Source organism: Osmia lignaria, chromosome 2 (assembly GCF_051020975.1).
Source record: "Osmia lignaria lignaria isolate PbOS001 chromosome 2, iyOsmLign1, whole genome shotgun sequence".
Classification (NCBI taxonomy): domain Eukaryota; kingdom Metazoa; phylum Arthropoda; class Insecta; order Hymenoptera; family Megachilidae; genus Osmia; species Osmia lignaria.
Window position 1 is genome coordinate 12,549,751 of NC_135033.1, and position 16,069 is coordinate 12,565,819.

Consider the following 16,069-nt stretch of genomic DNA (forward strand, 5'->3'; position numbering starts at 1 on the left):
GTAAAGCACAGTTACCATATTTCATAGAAACTATCCAGAGAGTAATCGATCAATTTAAGAAGAAACCCAATCGATTACCCTCGTTCCAATTTCCGTTCGAGTCACGTGGATGCATTACCTCAAATAAAAGCTCTCTTGCCAGTCCAATGAAACCTATTCCCCCTATTCTTTTTAACTTTTGTGTTCATTTTTCTTTTATCAAAAAACCATTGTGTTAAATGAGCAATATGAATTTTAAAAATCAAAGTGGAGGAAAGTTACCTAATTATAAAGGTGTGAAATTAAAAAATTTTCTTCAAAAATAAATCTTTCACTGAGAATTGTAAATTTCATGGTGTTTGTAAATATCTAGGAATGATAAGTGATCCTGTCCACGCCACTTAAAAAAGTTTCAGCTTGAAAATGTTCACATACTGAATCTACGTACGTTCCTGCTGAAATTCTCATCGATCATTCGTGACGTTATTTAAGCGAATCTTTTTCACTGCCTAGCACAAATACACGTATCGCTATGGAATGGGATTTTCAAAGCAAATATATCAAACAATGGCGCAAAGTTTTCTTTCACAGCTTGACTTATCCCATTAAAGACATGTGATACTTGCTATGAATGAAAACTTTGAAAATGATGGACTAGTTTTCATTCAGTAGCTTATGATACATTTCTCGAATAAAATATTGAATTTTATCTTGTAATATTTGCGAATCGAATTTATTAATATTTTTTATAATTTAAAAATTAATTCAAAGTGCTTTGATCGCTCTATCGCATCGTCGTGAATGTTTGACGAGCTATCTTGCCGTGAGCAAGTGATTGTTTATGCAAGCAAATAATTATTTGTTCGACAATATTTGATCCTAATACACACGCGTAGGTACGTAACAGCAATCATGTTCGTTCCGCGTTACCGAATGATAAATATTGCAGAATGGATTGCGTGTCAAATGGGAAACGATTGCCTGTTGCCATTCGACGGATGCCTCAATTATTCGTTACATACATATCAGTGCAATGTGAACGACGCACGATGTACGCGCTCGTTAACCGGAGGGAATAAATGATCGATGGAACTTGATCGTGTAACAGTTTTTTTATAACTAATCAAACTCGTGGTAGCGTAAAGGTTTGAAATATTTGCATGAGCATTTAATTTTTTTGACTCTGTATAGCTGTATAGTCTGTATTATTGTATACCTATACTACTATATTAACTCCGTGTCTACTCTATCCTAAACTTGTACTACTTGCAGTACTATTTAAGGTATTCAACTTTTTCCCTAATAGAAATCGAAAAATTTTGCCACCTATTTTGCTCACTTATATTGCAATTAACTGTAATTAAATCATACTGCAATTTATTGAAGCATCACTTGAAAACATTCCAAATATTAAATTAACGCAACACGTAATCGTTTCCGCTTCAATTAGAATATCAAGCAATATTTTAGCTGTAGGTAATCGTTATTTGGCCGGCAGCAAATCAAATCTGAATTACTATGCCTCTGTACCCGGATTTTATGAAAGTTAACGAACCAATTAATTCACCAACATATTACTATAATTCAGGGAAATTTATGGATATAAATTTATCATTAATTCACCTTCAGCCCGAGTGTTTGAAGTTGAATTTTGAACGGCCATTGTAATATTATTGATTGAAAACTATTCAATATTTTTCTGATCGATCATTGTACCAATCTAATTTTCTAACTTTTCAAGTTGTATTACATACTTTGTCAAATTGAAATGAATCTTTATCTTCGTAGCTTATTTACTTAATAACGCAACAAAACATCCCTTTTTTTTCATCACTTAAAGAACATCCATTATTCTATATATGCACTTATTATGCTCGCATAAGTGATTAAGAATTGTGTATGTTACCGAGCCTTGAACGATGCTTCTCGGTATTCATCAAGCAAAATGGAAAAAAATTCCATTCGAAAATATCGATGAAAAAAATGGATTAGATGTTATCATTGGTTGATGCATTCAGTCGTTTTCTACCTCTTGCGTTCGAAACATCAACATGAACACTAAATTTCGACGTTACAATTCGCAGAATAGAAAATTTCGTGGGGGTAAGTTCGAGAAAATCATTCGACTTTTTAATAGTGTAAACTTAAAAATTTTCATAATATTATAATTAGGTAAGTTACTATCATTCCCAATGTATTAACTTTCAATTTATGCAACCAGGCTGTCGATCGACACTCGTTCAGTCTCTAAAAAGATCTTTTCGCGTGTATTGCGAAAATACAGGTCTGCATGGGTTTCGTTACATAGTTTCAAGTAAATCAAACTTGGACAGAATAGTATGGTTCACGGTAAATGAAACGTTTTGTTAATTCCTTTTTTATTATTATCTATTCTTATAATGATGTGTCCCTGATTAATAGATCTGTACATCATCGCTCATATTTTGTGTAATACTAATGTTGCGTCAATGGGATTATTTTTCGAACAATCCTACGGTAACCGTAATCGACGCTTCAAACCCTATAGAGGAGTTGCATTTTCCAGGCATCACTATATGCAGCAATAATAAAGTGTACAAACCACACGCCAACAAAATTGCACAAGAATTGTAAGTGAAGATTCTTGAACCCTTAGCTGGCAATGTGGGGTATGAGACAGTTGAAAATTTCTTTTGTTAGAACGAAGAAGGGGTTGGATATCAATATAAGCAAAAAATTATTCTCCTCCTTGATGAAACTAATACGTCCTAATAAACTAACTATTGACAATGAAACTGCATCCTGGGCCCTCGACATACTCGGTTACTCGGTAGAAAAATTAATGTTCGAGGTAAACAATTTTTTCTTTTCATATGTTCGTTTCTGTGAAATACAGTTTTATTATTTTTCTTTTTCGAATAGCTGATGGAGCCTTGCAGTATGCTAGTAGTAAGATGTGCCTGGCTTGGTCAGCTCTACGATTGTAACAAAATCTTCAAAACGGTGAAGTCGGCCGAAGGATTCTGTTGTGGCTTCAATTACCATTTCGAACTTTCTAAAAATTATCGGTAAACTGAGAATTTTACATAATAGCAATTCGAATAAATTTCAAATAATTAATATTCATTTATGATAAATGAAATTTCCATTTTCAATGTTTTTAATATTCAAATTCTTGATTATTTAATCGACTCAGTGACAGGAATGCATGGTTAACGAACATAACGACCGTCGAAGAAGACTCGAATGGATACAATTCTTCTGATTCTTTACCAGGAGTTGGGCAGATTTTAGTAACATTAATTTTTAATAATTTAATCTTAAAACGAAAACCAAAGATTTCTTTATTTAAGTATAAACAATGTTTTACATAAATGCCATTTCTTTTTTAGCATGTACCTGGAACTGGACGCGACGTTGGTTTAGCGGTAGCGCTTAACATCGACGCTGAAAATTATAGAAGTTCGGTGAGACAATTTGTAAGTGCCTCGGTACTGATACATGACCCCTTAGATTATCCAGACATCGGTACACAGTCTGTTACTTTGCTACCGAGCCACGTAATGTCGCTAACACTTTCCGGAACAAAAATACAAAGTTCGAAAAATATTCAAAAAGTACCTTTACGCAAGAGGAGGTGCTTATTCGATGACGAGGTGCGTATGCAATTATCATTTTAATGTAAAGGGAGAAAAATGCATGCCAGGCGACCGCCAGCGAGAACAGACGAGAACACCGCCCTCCCTATCCACTAAATGCCTACTTACGTTAGACTCTCGTCGGTGGCATTACTAATTGCACATCATTTTATTCCTAACTTGCATTTATTTCTTAAACTTCAAATTCAGATTTTTAATGAAATTATTTCCAGGTACCTGGAGAACGACAGTATAGTTATCAAACATGCATCTCAGAGTGCATGCAGCGAATACTGTATGGTTTCTGCGGTTGTTTGCCTTTCTTTTATCCAATTGAACGTGAGTACATCATGTTAGGTACAAAATATAAATACGTTTAATTTTTCAGTATATCTTTAATTCGTGAGTTGTAACAAACTTTTGTCCACTTTGTTGATACATAGATCCAAATGAGCGAACCTGTTATTTGACGGATGTAGATTGCATTCTATCTCGCAGGAGTAAGTAAATAAAAATATGTAACTTTTATGCAATTTTACGATTATTACTTGATTTTATAATATTCAAACAGGAAATTTATCTCAAACACAGCTATCTTATATCAACGAATGCAATTGTTTCCCACAGTGTACTGACACGTCGTACGAAGTGCTATCTGAATCTATGCAGATACATGATTTAATGTACAGTTCCGAATTAGCGTGAGTTTCTTTATGATATTGGAATTCACTGCCAGATACAGTGGCGGTAAGCGGACTAAGCAGCTGCGTAAGGCCGCCCAAGGTTTTAAAATGTCTTTTCTTTAGGGTTCGGGTAAAATTACGTTTTTTTTTTTGTACATATCAAATAATTATATTTGGTTATCCAAATATCATAATAATAACAGGGTTTCACCAAAGAACACATAATATTATGATCAACATAATGATATACATATACACACCAATTTTTTCTTACTTTTCTTTTTTGTTGATAATTTAATGTGAGTTTTCTTTAAAGTTTATTTTCTAACTTAAGTTTGAGGGCCCCGAAGTTTATACCGCTTGGGGCCCCCGCATTACTTGATCCCCCACTGACCAAATAAACTTTTTTCATGCATTTTTATAATCAAAAGAACGTCTGTGAAAAGTAACGATGTAGAATAAATTTCTTTATTAATTAGAAGATTGTTTTTTACAGGCATGATTTGGATATAAAGAAGACGTCGTTCTTGTACATTTATTTTCGAGATAGCACGTACATTGAGTATCGTAGGCTACTCATCCTAGGATGGGATAATCTTCTCGGTAAAAGCAGTTCTAAAATAAAATTGACATCAATTATTTATTAAATCTAGGATATCATATTATTAAAATTTAATAACAGAAATGAATTTTAAAATTCTTTTACATAAAGAAATTTTATGATTATCATTCGTTTACAAATCTGAATTTCTGTTTTAATTTTAGCATCTTTCGGTGGAATCTTTGGATTATGTCTAGGCGGATCTGTAATTAGTTTCGTAGAATTTTTCTACTATATGATGACAAACTTCATTGCTCGAGCGAGAAAACAGGAACAACGAAATCAAAATATACCCCCTGCTTCGAAATTATTTATTTCAGTACCAGCAAATGTAGCTCGAAAAAAGTATAATGCAACACTTAACAAAAATGCGATTCTTACGTGGGATCAACAATTTTCTCAACAAGATCACAAAAATACTATTGATTTAAAAACCAGCACATTTTGCCAGTAATGCATACTTTAATTTCAGGACAATATATGTATCCGTAACCGTTAAATAATTTATTTTTATTCAGGATGTTGACCTTTAATATTTAAGAAGTGTTGTGTAAATGTTGTATAAGAAATATAACATATATACATTACAACGTATATATTTTATTCCCTTTGATTCTATTGTTTTTTCCAAATCGGTCAAAAGCAGCACACGATTAAACAATTATTATTATTATTATTATTATTATTATTATTAATATTTGACAAACTTGTAGTCACCTCATGCACCTTGATAAATACCATCTTTTTGCTTTTAAAAAAGCAATTGAGTTATTATTTAATTTACCTAATTTCATTTCTGAGTTATTTATTTATTTAATTGACTTAAATTCTTTTATAAGAGCGCCGCCGGTACAACGGGGTCCCTGGTACCCCAGGATGATATCCAGGGAACACTGGCGCCACCTGCCGGTAAACGTCGGAAACAACTCGACAGCCCGTCTCTCGTCGGTACATACATACATACTATCAGTAAGTTGCCGAATAGTTTCCGCCGTTTTGGTTTAGATGGCGACGGTGTCGGATTTAAAACTATTTCATTTATGGCGGTCTTTTTAAAATGCAGGTTTGCAAATCCAAGTTTGTCAAACAATTGTTTTAATGATTTTTCAGTCTTGTGCTGATTTTAACTCATTTCTAAAAAAGAAAGAATCAAAGGGAATCAAAACTGTATCTTTGCGGTTGCCAGTGCGAGGTGTTGTAGAAAATAGTTGTAAAACAGGCATAATCTAATTTCACCTCGGGTTATCTGGAACCCCAAAAATCGTAACCCGCGAGAACAAAGTATATCCAGTCTTTTTGTGTTTGTATTCACTGATTTCCGTAAGATAATTATGAATATTGACGTTTTGATGTAGCTGTTGCATGTTTGGATTTCTTACGAAACGTAAATAATATTATTATTTGTGAAATAGATTCACATAAACGTGTTTAATATATAATAAATGAATACACAATGTTTGGAAAATATGGAACAGTGTTCCAGCTTTAAAATTTGTTAAATAATTTATCGCAGTTACTATCAAAAGTGAATGATTTTACACCACAGGTATTGAGCGATTTCTGTAGTATAATTCCATATGTGGAATATTTAAAATAATCGCGTTTGTACATGTTATTTTAATTGTCGAGATATTTCATATTATTCTAGCCTTGTTTATAAACGATACAAGCATGTCAACTTTAGAAGATAAAATTTTGGGGGAGAAGTTACACTATTACTGTAGTAGCTCCAGTGAGGATGAGGAAAATGATTCAAGAGATTCTGACAAAGATTCGGATAATGAAAGGTATCCTCCAGTAATTACAGAGTCTTGTATAGAACCATCGTTCTCAGAATGGGATGGAACCTCCAGTAATACTGGACCAAAGGGTGTTATAAAAGTAAAATTGTGTTTAAAATATTTGATCTAAACTTTTGATGGTAAAGCATATTCAAATATGTATATGTTTTAAGGATTGGCAACGATATAAACAACTCCAAGCAGAGAAAAGAGAAGAACAAGAGAAAGAACGGTTACAATTAATAAAAAAATTAAGTTTAACATGCTGTAGTTCTTTGGATGAAGAAAAGGAAAAAATTATGCAGACTGATCCAGATCTTGCTGAATTATTATCTGATGAATTTCTGTTAGACTATCAGAGACAGAGAATGAAAGAAATGCTTGCAAGATCTGAAAAGCTTCACTTTGGCAGAGTTATTAATTTAGAAACAGCAGACCAGTTTTTAGATGCGATCGATAATGAAGATAAATCTGTAACAATTGTTGTTCATATTTATGAAAATAATGTCCCTGGCTGTGAAGCTATGAATGGATGTTTAATATCTCTTGCAGAAGATTATCCATTTGTAAAATTTTGTAAAATTTTAGGTTTGTTCTCCAAATATTGTATTAATCTTACACCATATAAGTTATTATATTTACTGAAAAATTTATTCACCAATTATTATTACAGGTTCAGTAGCTGGACTTAGTAAACACTTTAAAAAAGAAGGAGTGCCAGCTTTATTAATCTATAAAGCAGGTCAAGTAATAGGAAATTTTGTTCATATAACTGACTATTTAGGAGTAGACTTTTATGCATCTGATGTTGAAACTTTTTTAATTGAACATGGAATGCTTACTGATAAGAACTGTGTACCTGCCATCATTTCATATTCTCAAAATGAGAACACATCGGATAGCGAATAGACAAAACAGATAAATTGTTCTTAATCATTTTATTAAAAAACATTTCCTTATATATTTTATAGAACATTAAACCTTATTACGTTGTAAACATGTTTTTTTTCTTATAGGAGTAAATCTATATAAAGATTGTAAATATTTATATTCATTCAAATAAAAAAATATAGATCTATGTACAAGTACTTAAAAAATACATTTATGTATTTTGCGAATAAATTTTAAATAATTTAAAGCTTTTCTAGTATCTGTTTCTTTTTCTTGATTGCTTTGCAAAAGTGTAAATAAGTTTTTAGAATTTCATCATATTCTGTGTTTTGTAAATTTTCATATTGTTGTTTTAAATTTTCTTTTTCTTTAATTTCATTCATTATTGTAAACAATTTTTCATCCAAAGCTGCATTTAGTGTTTTGTAAGCATCAACTGTTGTCGGTGTTTCCTTATACATTTTCATAATACAGGATAACTTTGTAATCCTTGCTTGTACTTCAGCAACTTGAGCTTGTAGTAACATGTATTGTGCTTTTTCTAAATAAATCTGACTTGTATCTTTGTACTTTAGCTCATTCCATTTATTCATTAAAGTTCTGTATTGTAGAATATCTACTTCATATGATACATATAATTCTTCAACTTTATTTTTCCAATGAAATATTCGTACTGCCTGAGGTTCAAATAACTTTTTATGTGTATTAAAATCAGTTGATCTTAAAAGTTCTTTCATATTTCCTCCTAGTTGCTCGTATCTAAAGCATCATAAAATTATTAGAATTTATATTGTACAATACTTTATAAATATTAAATATTACTAAACCTTAATATAATTTCATGTATCCTGTCTCTAAGCAATGTTTCTACATAGCATTTAATATCTAATATTTCTTCACAACTGAAGTTATATTTTGGTAGATCAGTAATTCCTAAAATACTTAATTCTTCTTGTAAATCCTTTAATCTAGATGGCAAATGCATATACTTATTAAGCTTGTGAATTAAAAGTAATCCTTTCAACTTAGTAACAACATCTTCAGACAATGTCTTTTTTTCATTTGTCGATGCTTCCTTAATACACTCCAAAATTATTTTGCTTTTTACATGTTCACCTATGCTTTCTTCACATGAGGTAAGGCATTTGACAGTCTTTTCTATGTGATTAGATCCATAAGTGGAATTTATAGTATTTCTACTTGCATTATGTGTTAAACTACATTGTTGCTCAAATAAACTTTGCAACGAATCTACTCTTCCTATTATTCTACTAGAATTCGAACGAGAAATCCGTGAAATACTTTGTATATCTACAAATTAAATGAATGAGACTAAATACATTATAAATTCGATATCTTCTTTTTTCAGTTATATTACATACCGGATATGTGACTCAAATCACCAAAACTATGCATGATGTGAATTGTTAGTACAATATTTTATCGTTAACAGGACAAACATTAACGAAATTGTTTTAATTATAAGGCTTTTAAATTCAAACGGTTGAAGAAATAACTACTCGCATGTCGAAATTTTGCCCTTTGGCGGTGAAAATGGAAACTAAAATTAAAATCAAACAGACCTAACCTTTCCTGGGGGTGTTTAAAACTCCTAAAATCTTGGCCCTTTGAAAATAAAGACATCCAATCTTCCGGGACCTGCAGTTACTGATATTAGTATGTTCATACGTTCATACCACCTATGAAGCTAGACGGAAAGAATAATAAAATATGATTATTTTTTACTTTTCTTAGTGTATTTCGTTTTTAAATCGTTTGTGATTGGTTGTGAGTCTATTTTTGACGTTTGTGACAAATTACTTCTTTTGTAATTAGCAATTTTATTTCAGTCATGATGTGAGCCGAAACTTTTCAGTAATTTTTTATAATAAACAGATTTTGCGATAACTGATAACTGTAATTGATTGGAAATCGTGTGTGATTTACAAATATATCATTTTCATTATTTGTGAGTGAATAATTTCTTAATTATTTACAAGTACAGGGTCCTCAAAACCCCGTATAGTAGAACAGCGGGGTCCTCGGAACCCCAGTACAGTAATCCGGTCGTACCCATCACTATCCCGAACAAGCGAGTTTCACGATTTGTTCGTTTTTAGGTCTTATATTTCGCTACGTGCTTCGGGGTCCCTGACACCCCGGTGGCATAATATCGGCGCGCAGTCATCGCAATTGGGGTCCTCAGAACCCCAGCATAGTAGGGTAGCGGAGTCCTCGAAACCCCAATCGGGGTCCTCAGAACCCCAGCGCCGTTGGACACCGGGGTCCTCAGAACCCCAGCGTCGTTGGACACCGGGGTCCTCAGAACCCCAGCGTCGTTGGACACCGGGGTCCTCAGAACCCCAGCACCGTAGGACATCGGGGTCCTCAGAACCCCAGCACGGGAGGACAGAAGGGGTCCTCAGAACCCCGGCATGATGGGACAGCGGGGTCCTCAGAACCCCCGCATGATGGGACAGCGGGGTCTTCAGAACCCCGGTGGCAGTGCTGCGGGGTCTTCGAAACCCCGGTTGGGGTCCTTGGAACCCCATTACAGTATACCACTAGCGCCATCTATCGGCAAATCGTGGAAACTACTTGTCAACTGGTTTGCGGCTTTCGCCGATAGATGGCGCCAGGGCTTTACCCCCTCGGGGTTTCGAGGACCCCGTCGCTATAGTATACTGGGGTTCTGAGGACCCCGCTGCCCATCATGCTGGGGTTCTGAGGACCCCGATTGGGGTTTCGAGGACCCCGCACTAGTAAATAATTAAGAAATTATTCACTCACAAACAATGAAAATGATATATTTGTAAATCACAAACGATGTACAAACGAAATACGCTAAGAAAAATTAAAAATAATCATATTTTATTATTCCTTCCGGCTAGGTTTTTATAGATTGTTCATAGCTGTGGTCGGTGTTAGGCAGTGTGGGCCAGCGTCGCTGAGAAATAAAAGTATTTAATCTGAAAAATGGCGGCCAATATCAATGATGTATTCAGTGAAAATTTGCAAAATGCAATACTTCAGAGTAAAGTACTTATTGTGGGTGCTGGTGGAATTGGATGTGAAATATTAAAGAATCTTGTTATGACAGGGTTTATGGATATTGAGATCGTAAGTAGAATTTATAAAAATAAGTATTATATTATAACCTACACATTTTTTCCCTCCTTTATTGGTATGCATTGTTATTAACTTACCGGCATTTGTATTATTGTAGTCTAATGATTCGTGATATCATTACCTTACAATGAAGAATAATGAAGAGCAAATGAATATTGTTTCAATTTACATTAATTACATTTTTATTATCTAAATGCTAAATAAACACATACTTTTTTTCAGATTGATCTAGATACTATTGATGTTAGCAATTTAAATAGACAGTTTTTATTTCAAAAGAAACATGTAGGAAAGTCAAAAGCTGAAGTTGCAAAAGAAACAGCATTAACATTTAATCCTGATGTAAAAATAATTCATTACCATGACAGTATTACATCGTAAGTATTTTGTTACTTTTAGGATAACATTTTTTTATATTCATTTACATGTATTTATGTCCACAGTTCCGATTATGGAGTATCATTTTTTAAAAAGTTTACATTAGTTATGAATGCACTTGATAATAGAGCAGCCAGAAATCATGTGAATAGAATGTGTTTAGCAGCAGATGTGCCATTGATTGAATCTGGTACAGCTGGTTACGAAGGACAAGTAGAACTTATAAAAAAAGGTTTAAGCCAGTGTTATGAATGTACACCAAAAGCTGCACAGAAAACTTTTCCAGGTTGTACAATTCGTAATACACCTAGCGAACCTATTCACTGCATAGTTTGGGCTAAACACTTGTTCAAGTAGGTTTTTAAATAATAATATTTTTGTAAGACAGATCTGTGAAACAATGTAAGGATATACTTTTAAATTTTGTGTAGTCAATTATTCGGTGAAGAAGATCCAGATCAAGATGTTTCTCCAGATACTGCTGATCCTGAAGCAGCAGGTAATAACAACATTTAAGCAAAATATTAAAATATCAAGTAATTAAATTTACTAAGAATGTTTTTTAGATTCTGCAGGCCAAGGTGCTTTAAATTCAGAATCAAATGAAAAAGGAAATATTAATAGAGTTTCAACTAGAATTTGGGCACAATCCTGTAATTATGATCCAGAAAAATTGTTTACAAAATTATTTCATGATGATATAAAATATTTACTTAGTATGGATAATTTATGGAAAAAAAGAAGACCACCTACTCCCTTAAATTGGAAAGAATTACCGGATGGAGGTATGTTAGTTAGTTGACTTTTCAGTTGCAGTTTTATTGATTATAGTTTTGTTTATATAGTACCAGGATGTAGTAAAGAAGTTAATGAACCTGGCTTAAAAGATTTACAACGTTGGAGTATTTCTAAATGTGGTACAATATTTGCTGAATCAATAAAAAATTTAAGTAAAACTCTAAAAACTTCTCAAGATAAGTCATCAACTGATCATCTCATTTGGGATAAAGATGATCAAAGTTCAATGGATTTTGTTGCAGCATGTACTAATATAAGGGCTTACATTTTTGGTATACCACAGAAAACGAGATTTGACATAAAATGTAAGCGGTTAATTATTCCCTATCTTACGAAAATAAAGACGTTATCAGTCTTACAATCTAACTTTTTAAATTATTTTTTATAGCAATGGCAGGCAACATAATTCCAGCAATTGCAACTACGAATGCAATAGTAGCTGGTTTAGTTGTTCTTCACGCATTCCGTATTCTTGAAAATAACTTAAAAGCATGTAGATCTGTATATTTGCGTTCAAAAATGAATCACCGCAATCAGTTGTTGGTGCCCGAAAAGAACGTGAATCCACCAAATCCAAAGTGTTATGTATGTGCACCCACACCACAAGCTGTGCTAGCTATTGATACTGCTAAAGCGACAATCAAAGAGTTAGATGAAGTAGTACTAAAGAATAGATTGAATATGATTGCTCCAGATGTTATAATAGACGGTACTGGCACTGTTGTCATTAGCAGTGAAGAGGGAGAAACCGAACAAAATAATAATAAATTCTTAGAACAGTTGGGAATTAAAGATGGTTCTATACTCAAAGTTGATGATTTTCAACAAAATTATTCGTTAACTGTAACTGTAGTGCATAGAGAACGACCAAATGTAAAAGATGATAGTCCAGATTTTCTCATCTTGGCTGATGAAAAAGACCTTAAACCTAAAGAAGACAATGATTTAATAAAGCCATCTACCTCAAACGGACGGGTGAGTAAAAAATTATATGAATATACAATTATTTCTGTAGTCATTGATTTTAAATATGTACGAACTGAAAATTTTATTCAGGTGGGTCGCTCTGATGATAATGTAACGATCATTGAAACTGAAACTCCATCGGATATGATAAAGAAACGTAAAATTGAAACTGCTGAAGATTTCCTCATGTTGGCTGATGAAAAAGACCTTAAACCTAAAGAAGATAATGATTTAATAAAGCCATCTACCTCAAATGGACAGGTGAGTAAAACATTTTATATGAATATACAATTATTTCTGTAATCATTGATTTTAAATATGTACGAACTGAAAATCTTATTCAGGTGGATCTATCTGATGATAATGTAATGATCGTTGAAACTGATACTCCGTCGGATATGATAAAGAAACGTAAAATTGAAACTGCTGTAGAAGTTACATCTTCAAAGAAACAAAAATTGGCAGTTAATGATGTGGATGATGATGTTTGTATTATTGAAAATGATATTAATAATGATGGTACTACTGATAAAGGAAAGCCGAAATCTAAAACACGTAAGAATTCAGAAGATGACGACTGTTTGATTGTATATGATGATAATATGCAAACAGTTGCGACTTCGCAGTGAGTGAATAAAATAAGCCAAAATATTTAATTTATAATTTTGAAACAAAAAATTTGAGGACACGAAATTCTTAAGTTTATTAATCAATTTTGTATAAAATCATTTGTTGATATAGAATTGTGCAGACGTACTAGTTCCAGCAGTTATGTTGTACGATTCAGTTTTCGATTAAAGCATTGGTATCATTTTTTAAATGCAATTCATAAATAAGTAAATAACACAATTAAGTTTATAATACGAGTGATGGCATACTATGAGAGTGGATGTGTACGTGTCAGTAATGTTATTGAAATTATAATTTGAATAAAATGTATTTTAATTTCTGCAGATATTTAAGAAAATGCATAGTTTGTAGTATGTCATTTTATAGAATGTAGCGGTGAAATACATTTTTATATAAAAAAAAATTAAATACTTTTTCTTAACAGAAATTTTTAAATCTTCTTATTTATACAATTAAGATACCGATTGAAATCATAATTATACATTTCAAAGTCAATTTTGTATCTTTCATACAATTTTAAAATGATATCTTTCGTTAAGTTTCTAAAATATTTACACGTTGTATCAGAATCACTGTGACCTCCTCGTGTTTCCTCCAATTTAGGTAAATATACTTTACTTTTATCCACACCAAATTTAGAAAAAATATAATTAATTTGACCATACGTATAATCGTCTAGCTTTAAAACATAATTATATCGTACGTTACATAGGGCACAATGTGTGTAATACCGATTCCAATGAACATCATCTTCTTCATTACTTTGTAAAAGCCATTCCAAAAATTCTTTAAAAGTTGGTATTATCTTTAATCTTCGAAGAAACGAACATGTAATAAAAATCTGTCAATAATTTGATCACAAATTTATGTTATATTCCACCAATTTACCTTCTGTCAGGTGTAAATACTTTTTGCTGAAAACCGTGAGTTTTATTCGAATGAAATAACTCGGGTCTCGTAACGTGAAATATTTTCTTAACATAGATCCAAGCTTGGGCGGTATACTTAGTATTGTCTTCTATACGATCTCTAAATATTAAGAAATAGTTTCTTCCATTTAATAATATAAATCTAATAAGGTAAATATATATTTAATTAACAATACCTGTATGACGATACAAGTCTTTGAAAGGGATGTCTCACTATTAAAAGTTTAAATACTTTTGTATCGTTTGAAATTAATTGCAGTTCTTTCAACGATCGTGGTGCTAAAATATCAACTTCTCTACGAATAATTAATCGGTTAAACATGTAATTATACAATTTAGAGGAGTAATTAAATGACTTTCAACAATACCTATAATACTTCCGTGTAGGTGGACGATTTTTCATATCTGCAAATAATTTCGTAAAACTTGTTGATGCTACTTTCCGAATCCAACAGTACATTGATTTGTGCTGTGAATTGTATAAAAAATGTCTCCTTATTAATGGAGTTTTCAAATTATATTTCACACATACATTTGAAATCTGTTGAAGTGCATTTGTACTTTCCTGTTGAGAACATTAACGTTTAGTTTATGCATTATAGATTAAAGCGATCCAGTTGTATGTACTCTTGCTTACCTGTAAGTTAATAGATTCTCCTTTCATTGCATCGTGTTCTAAAAATTTGATTTCTAAATTAATTGGATTTGTAATCATTTCAGATATTATCGAACATTTATGATTCGTGTCGTTAGTTTTTATAAAGAACACTGAATGCCGGCGCGATAAATAAAAACTTTGTCTTATTCTTAATAACAAAGAACAAACTGCGATATATAAAACAACGCATAACATGCATTTTATAAATTGCGTTTTAAATGACATAATTACAACAGAAAATGTTTATTCTGACAGTGGACTGGTAAGATTAAAACAACCGTTCAGAATTATCTGCGGGGGTGGAATAGAAGATAATATTTATCTCTGACTTTGATTAATTTCTAATTTCGTACAAAAACGGGTGAAAAGTTAAATTGTTAATACATTGTTCAAAAGGTAAAAAGAAAATTAAACCAATATATTTTTTTATTCTTTACTACGAAATAACACTGAAAACATATGGTATCATAAATCACTAATTTTAATAGACACTTGTAATATTAGGCTATTTCCGTAATTAGTAATGATTTAAAAGTTAATTGTGATGAAAGTATTCCACACTTTATAATTGACTATTTTTATCAATTTTCTTATGAAATTTGAAATCTTAATAACTGAAATAATGATGATATTAAATAATGTGTTTATTCTGAAGTATTATAAATGTTAATTTTTTAATCAATGCCAGTGATCTATATTAAAATGTTATATTGAACGTTATTCCACCAATTCGAGTTTGATTATACAAAACTGAATGTTAATTACTGTTTATAATTATATTGATTCACAATTGAAATTTCTACATATAAAAAAGACTGTTAAACAGTAACGTGTGAAGTTCATAAAAGAATATATCAATAATATATAAATTTAATACAATATAAAAGTAAACAAACAATACTGAATAAAAAAGAACAACTTACTTTTCGTTAGTACTAAATCCGTATAATGTAGGATTTAATCAATTGTGAATCACTGTTGAGTTCTAAAGTATCCGTCTTATCTTTCATTTGTTTATTATTTCATTTT

General features: G+C 31.8%; 5 protein-coding genes across 8 annotated transcripts in view; 3 read left to right on the forward strand and 2 right to left on the reverse strand.

Annotated features, from left to right (window-relative positions):
• The window catches only part of LOC117606959 (pickpocket protein 28), a 37,326-nt gene extending 31,925 nt beyond the window's left edge, over positions 1 to 5,401 (forward strand). The window contains exons 1-11 of one of the 4 annotated variants that reach the window (XM_034330049.2): positions 2,131 to 2,328; positions 2,401 to 2,588; positions 2,659 to 2,809; positions 2,881 to 3,026; positions 3,155 to 3,251; positions 3,351 to 3,614; positions 3,830 to 3,935; positions 4,040 to 4,096; positions 4,168 to 4,297; positions 4,776 to 4,882; positions 5,045 to 5,401. In XM_034330049.2, coding sequence (XP_034185940.2) covers positions 2,191 to 2,328; positions 2,401 to 2,588; positions 2,659 to 2,809; positions 2,881 to 3,026; positions 3,155 to 3,251; positions 3,351 to 3,614; positions 3,830 to 3,935; positions 4,040 to 4,096; positions 4,168 to 4,297; positions 4,776 to 4,882; positions 5,045 to 5,334 — 1,674 coding nt within the window. In that variant the 5' untranslated portion in view covers positions 2,131 to 2,190 and the 3' untranslated portion in view covers positions 5,335 to 5,401. Of the gene's footprint in view, positions 1 to 2,130; positions 2,329 to 2,400; positions 2,810 to 2,880; positions 3,027 to 3,154; positions 3,252 to 3,350; positions 3,615 to 3,829; positions 3,936 to 4,039; positions 4,097 to 4,167; positions 4,298 to 4,775; positions 4,883 to 5,044 lie in introns of those variants that run through there. The other 3 variants (XM_034330051.2, XM_034330050.2, XM_034330052.2) reach the window with 3 other exon arrangements.
• Positions 5,402 to 6,195: 794 nt separating this feature from the next.
• On the forward strand, positions 6,196 to 7,750 carry LOC117606913 (phosducin-like protein 1). Its single transcript, XM_034329944.2, has 4 exons — positions 6,196 to 6,426; positions 6,529 to 6,761; positions 6,835 to 7,249; positions 7,335 to 7,750. The coding sequence occupies exons 2-4, from the start codon at positions 6,552 to 6,554 to the stop codon at positions 7,568 to 7,570; spliced, it is 861 nt and encodes a 286-aa protein (XP_034185835.2). The 5' UTR covers positions 6,196 to 6,426; positions 6,529 to 6,551; the 3' UTR covers positions 7,571 to 7,750.
• A 28-nt stretch (positions 7,751 to 7,778) lies between these two features.
• LOC117606912 (uncharacterized) lies at positions 7,779 to 9,121 on the reverse strand. The gene is made up of 3 exons (XM_034329943.2): positions 8,935 to 9,121; positions 8,380 to 8,863; positions 7,779 to 8,311 (listed from the first exon to the last, which is right to left on the reverse strand). The coding sequence occupies exons 1-3, from the start codon at positions 8,966 to 8,968 to the stop codon at positions 7,795 to 7,797; spliced, it is 1,035 nt and encodes a 344-aa protein (XP_034185834.2). The 5' UTR covers positions 8,969 to 9,121; the 3' UTR covers positions 7,779 to 7,794.
• A 1,242-nt stretch (positions 9,122 to 10,363) lies between these two features.
• On the forward strand, positions 10,364 to 13,822 carry Uba2 (Ubiquitin-like activating enzyme 2). Its single transcript, XM_034329913.2, has 9 exons — positions 10,364 to 10,672; positions 10,904 to 11,058; positions 11,125 to 11,412; positions 11,491 to 11,558; positions 11,626 to 11,844; positions 11,905 to 12,162; positions 12,246 to 12,832; positions 12,914 to 13,084; positions 13,168 to 13,822. The coding sequence occupies exons 1-9, from the start codon at positions 10,529 to 10,531 to the stop codon at positions 13,450 to 13,452; spliced, it is 2,175 nt and encodes a 724-aa protein (XP_034185804.1). The 5' UTR covers positions 10,364 to 10,528; the 3' UTR covers positions 13,453 to 13,822.
• Positions 13,823 to 13,883: 61 nt separating this feature from the next.
• LOC117606900 (carbohydrate sulfotransferase 11) lies at positions 13,884 to 15,558 on the reverse strand. Its single transcript, XM_034329918.2, has 5 exons — positions 15,020 to 15,558; positions 14,751 to 14,947; positions 14,559 to 14,678; positions 14,342 to 14,482; positions 13,884 to 14,265 (listed from the first exon to the last, which is right to left on the reverse strand). Exons 1-5 carry the CDS (start codon positions 15,263 to 15,265, stop codon positions 13,884 to 13,886), a joined length of 1,086 nt encoding a protein of 361 aa, XP_034185809.2. The 5' UTR covers positions 15,266 to 15,558.
• Between the last annotated feature and the right edge of the window lie 511 nt (positions 15,559 to 16,069).